The 4,909-nt window shown below is 31.2% G+C and overlaps 2 protein-coding genes across 3 annotated transcripts; one reads left to right on the top strand and one right to left on the bottom strand.

Annotated features, from left to right (window-relative positions):
• Positions 1-33: 33 nt before the first annotated feature.
• On the bottom strand, positions 34-2,746 carry LOC108631173 (hepatoma-derived growth factor-like). Its single transcript, XM_026818692.1, has 6 exons — positions 2,452-2,746; positions 2,002-2,072; positions 1,770-1,927; positions 1,495-1,679; positions 1,259-1,442; positions 34-1,168 (listed from the first exon to the last, which is right to left on the bottom strand). The coding sequence occupies exons 1-6, from the start codon at positions 2,530-2,532 to the stop codon at positions 1,044-1,046; spliced, it is 804 nt and encodes a 267-aa protein (XP_026674493.1). The 5' UTR covers positions 2,533-2,746; the 3' UTR covers positions 34-1,043.
• A 554-nt stretch (positions 2,747-3,300) lies between these two features.
• Positions 3,301-4,675, top strand: mgr (prefoldin subunit mgr). 2 transcript variants are annotated; one of them, XR_001916917.2, is made up of 3 exons: positions 3,302-3,555; positions 3,900-4,441; positions 4,526-4,675. XR_001916917.2 is itself a non-coding variant. In XM_018034911.2 (2 exons), the coding sequence occupies exons 1-2, from the start codon at positions 3,472-3,474 to the stop codon at positions 4,380-4,382; spliced, it is 567 nt and encodes a 188-aa protein (XP_017890400.1). In that variant the 5' UTR covers positions 3,301-3,471; the 3' UTR covers positions 4,383-4,675. The 2 variants fall into 2 exon arrangements, 1 of the variants encoding a protein (XP_017890400.1); XM_018034911.2 differs by having other exon boundaries at positions 3,301-3,555; positions 3,900-4,675.
• Positions 4,676-4,909: the final 234 nt, after the last annotated feature.

Here is a 4,909-nt window from a genome sequence, read left to right as displayed (position 1 = left end):
GGAGATTGATTATTTTTCTATCATCTGTCGAAAAATGTTTCAATTTTGTATTTTATTAACAATGTTACATTTACAATATTGTTGTTTTTCGACAAATGTATATGAAGGTATATTCATGTTAATGGTATCTATTAGAAACTGTACCTTGAAAGGAAATAATTACCGTTGAATGACCATTGTGCCCTGAAAGGTATTGACCAATGAGACAAAAATCTATGTACTTATATTCTTTTTTTTCGTATAAAAATGTAATTTCTAGTTTACATTACAATCGCAGTTTTTTTCAATAAGCTAAAAATTTGAATTTAAACAGTATTTTCTATATAATCTTTTAGGATATTCCTTAGATGAGATTTATTTAAAATTTTATTTTTCTCACTTCCTGATTTAGTAGTAATATATTCTAATTATGCCTTTAAAGTGCGATGAAACACACAACAGATTAAGCAAAATTCATTATCCCAATAATTACAAACACATATCTATTTCGAAACCAACAAGAAAAGTATTGCTGTTTTCATATTTTGTTTCTTCTTATATATACATTCGATATCTGTTGCTACTTAAGTCGACAAGGTTTAACTGACATTAGACGACGAAGACATCTATGCAGTCTTCAAGAATACACATATATTTTTTTGGTGTTGCCCAAGAACGTAGAAGGAATTGTAATTATAAAAGAAATATGTTATCGAATAGGGTAAATAATGATGATGTCTATTCTAAACATTCTTAAGTGCTCTATAATTAACCAATTTCATTTAATATACTTAACCGATTAAACACTGTTTATCCATATAGTGAGCTTCCTAACTATAAATATTGTAGACGAGATAATGACAACGAGAAAATTTTACTAGAAGACCCATTTGAATTAAATATACGTAGTGTCCGGATTTATCTAGAATATGTGATTTTATGCGTGAAAAAGTGAATCCGTATTTCTCTTCTTCGTGATTTTCGTGTTATACGGTATGCCGTATCAGTAAAAAAGAAAATAAGTGTAGTTTTTCACATTTATCAGATACAAAAACATCGCTTCGTTACTTGGCCTCTGAGTCCTTTGGAGTTTCGCTCCTAGTAGGCACTTCTGATTTAGCACTCTCAATAGATGCTTCTGGATCCGGTTGACTGCCACTTTCATCCGCTGGTATAATCTCTGGTGCATCTGCAATTTTAGTTTTTATTAATAAAAATCCAACATAGAACAATATACAAGCCCCGTGTAAATAGATAATTGCAGAGATATATTATTTACCTGGACAAGCAGGGTCAGACATTAGAGAAAATACTTTCTCCTCAGGCATGTCCTTCGTTAATTCTTTGAAATGGACAACTTGGTCTGAAAATGATTGCCAAAACGACTGACCTTCGGGTATGGTAAACATGGCCTGCACATTAAAAAAAAGAAAAAAAAATGAATTATATTTTGAAAGGGATTNCTCTCTTAAACAATATTCATAGATGAGCAAAGCTCCACATTGAATATTATACATAAGAAAATATGTAAAAAAAATGATTTACAGGATGAGTTCCAGCGATAGTCCTTCTTTTCATAGACTTCTTTTTCTCCTCCTCATCAATAACAAGAGATCCTGATTCCAAATCACTGTCTGCAGCACTAACTGTTGGTACGTTCGTTTCAGCTTCTTTACCTCCTCCTTCACCAATTCCAGCTTCTTCAGTTGTGGAAAATTATATAAATGTAAATAATAATATTCTATGTTTGTCATAATTATATTACGTACAATAGAATATGCTTAATTTACCTTTGAGGTCGGCAAGATTTGATGCCTTATTTCTGTCATTTTTTAGCTCTTGTTCTAGTTGTACCAATCCCTCATGGAAAAACTTCCTTCTACTAGGTTTACCAAATTTTGCTTTATGTTCCAAATATGTATATAGTTCATCAACTTTACACACAGCACTGAAAAAAAATATAAAATTGTTAATATATATTATAGTTAAATATATACAGTAATAATATTTTATAAGACTTACGTTTCTCCTGTGCCGTAGAAATAAACACTGTATTTCGCATTCTTCGAATTAGGATCAATAACTCTCTCAACCTAACAGGAAGTTGACAATATTATTTTGTAGTCTCTTTTTGCAAGTATAATACATTTGTTTATTTATTATTATGAATAAGTTAAAAAATATCTTGTTTAGAATTAATAGTAAAACAAATGGTCTCGGATTAAGTTAATAATATCAAACAATCAGAAATTGTATTAAATTGATGAAATTATATTAATTTTGGTATAGTTTTGATGTAAACATAATCTCCGAACAATACATTGATATCAGTTCCCTTTCTTTTGATACCATGATACGTAAGAGGTAACAATAAGGATGTTATGGTCGCAACTAGATATAATGTAAATTATCGTTATTGTGCATCCTGTAAAAACTGCGCGAAACAAATGCAAAATCTGTAGTTAAGCTTACTCTTGCTGGCCACGGCGGATAACCTCGAACTTTTGCGAAAACCTTATCACCCGTGAAAAATTTCTTGTGAAGCTTCACCATGTCGATCGCGAGCTTTTACGTGTACAGAAACAAGAAACAAACGTTGTTCTTATTTCTATTGCGCACAACGTAAAACAAGTTCGGTTAATTTTTAAGAAACATCGAACAAAACATTGCGATTGCCACCATTTGCACGATATAATATCGAAAACACGCAGAATAAAGACGCTGCGCGCCAATTCATGAGTCTTTAGTTACGGTCGTTCATGAACAACATGAACGTAGATTGAAAACTTTCAAAATTACTATCCACATTTGAAGAATTTTGATCGCAGCGCTATTCGTTGAGGGATAGTGAAACCGGATTTCACTTAAAAGTTTTGAGGAATTTTTTCCTTTTTACTTTTCATTCCTCAGCAGTAATCCTCAGTAATAATTTACATCACCGAGGAGATACTTCTCTCGGACGCATAAAGAATGGGAAGGGAACCGAGAACCATGCCAGGAACAGATCAGTGTTGTAAGATTTTGTTAAGGATGTTTGGGCTATAAGTCAAAACGATGACACAAGCTTCAAACTTTAAAAATAAGAAATATTATAAATTAACATAATATATTAAAAGAACATTATCTGTAGTCTGTTAACAGAATAATTTAAAATAGAACTTCCGGATTGTAGCTGGAAACTGGAAGCAGAAACGCAATATCCCTCTCCGGCTGGTTTCTATTTTCTATTTCTTAGATTAGTTCACAGCTTAGTTCACCGTTCACGCTCTATATACTTAGTATAGGCTGTGATATACTTATTATATATGTATATTTCATAAAAGTATTATTAACTTTTGTTTTTAAACGAACAGTAATTTCAAATTTGCATGCTCAATATTATGAAATCGTATATTCGTCTAATTTATAATGAAATTAAAAATTCGTAATAATACGCGCGAAAGGAACATGTAAACCAGTCGTGTCATATGCCAATTTGTATCGTGATTCAAGATGGAAGACGGTGAAAATAAAGCAGACGTTGAGCTGGATAAAGAGAAGAAGTCATATGCTGGAATACCGGAGGCTGAATTTGTAGTAAGTACATCAATGTATAACATAAAATTTATATAATATTATCATAATTTTGCCGGAGTCAAATATATTGAATTGTACGAATTTAAATATATAGTACTCTTACCCCATGGATAGTTTTATAAGAAAATAATGCTCATAGCTGCAAATAAAAACTCCTATAAAACAAACGATAAGTTTTTTCTAATATTTTTACTTAGTTTTATAAGAAATCTTTTGTTAGTAATGTATTCTCTTAAAGTATACGTGGGATATTTTTTCATCAGAACGCGAACCTTATATGGTCATAAAAAAGACGAGATATTGAAAGTACATTTTTATTTAATTTAAAATTAATGTTATTGCAGGATGATGTTGATGCTTTTATGGCAAGACCTGAAAATGAGTCTGCAGACAAGGTGCTCCAGACGTTGGATGAGAACAATAGCAAATATAAATTCATGGAATACAACCTGTTCAGTAAACGTAGACGTTTGAAAGAACAAATCCCAGATCTAGAAAGAGCTCTAGAAATGGTTAAGAAATTGAAGAAGGACAACAGCCAAGAACTAGAAACTCATTTTCTCTTATCCGAGCAAGTTTTTGCAAAGGCTATTATTCCACCTACAGATAAAGTGTGCTTGTGGCTAGGAGCTAATGTTATGTTAGAATATGATTTGGATGAAGCTCACAAAATGTTAACAGAGAACATTGAAGCAGCAAAAAAGAAGCTGAGTTATGTAGAGCATGATTTAGACTTTGTAAAAGATCAGTTTACTACAACAGAGGTCAATATGGCACGTATTTATAATTGGGAAGTAAAACGCAGGCATGCTGCTAAATCAACATGAAGGCTGTTTTTTAATTAATTATTCAATTTTGCACGCAATAAATGCCTAAAACCCAATGGGTAATTATAAAAATGAAATAAAGTAATGAGTAAATCGAAAAATGCAATTGTTCATTCTACAACTTTTTAATGTCTCGTTTTCAGGTTTATGTTATAAAAAAAGCCTGAGAGTAAAAAGTACTGTCAAACGTCATGATTCAGACAAAATAAGAAATCTAAATAACATTTAGGGTGTAAGCTACATACACCAATATTTATGTATATTGCCACAAATACATCTGCATTCTAAGTTAATATGTTTTATGTATTTATTACAATAAAGCAAATTCTCTTAAGTTTATTACATGAACTTAATTGGTCTGTGTTTCTGCGAAAAGAAGTATACACGTATAAAAAATAATGTACCGTATTTTTTAATTCTTCTTAATAACGAACGCACTATCGCTAACGATATCGCGCATCACGCTAACCACAGTTTCTTTTTATGTTAACATTACCTTCAATTTATAATATCCTGCTTTTATATTT

Source organism: Ceratina calcarata, unplaced genomic scaffold (genome assembly GCF_001652005.2).
Source record: "Ceratina calcarata isolate Rehan_Ccalc_2016 unplaced genomic scaffold, ASM165200v1 scaffold846, whole genome shotgun sequence".
Taxonomy (NCBI): Eukaryota; Metazoa; Arthropoda; class Insecta; order Hymenoptera; family Apidae; genus Ceratina; species Ceratina calcarata.
This window is presented reverse-complemented; position numbering and strand designations above follow the sequence as displayed.

Bases quoted from the DNA above. Each gene is read 5' to 3' on its own strand.
- mgr (XM_018034911.2), top strand. From the start codon at position 3,472: ATGGAAGACGGTGAAAATAAAGCAGACGTTGAGCTGGATAAAGAGAAG. The intron at 3,556-3,899 runs GTAAGTACATCA...ATGTTATTGCAG, and splicing joins TACCGGAGGCTGAATTTGTA to GATGATGTTGATGCTTTTAT.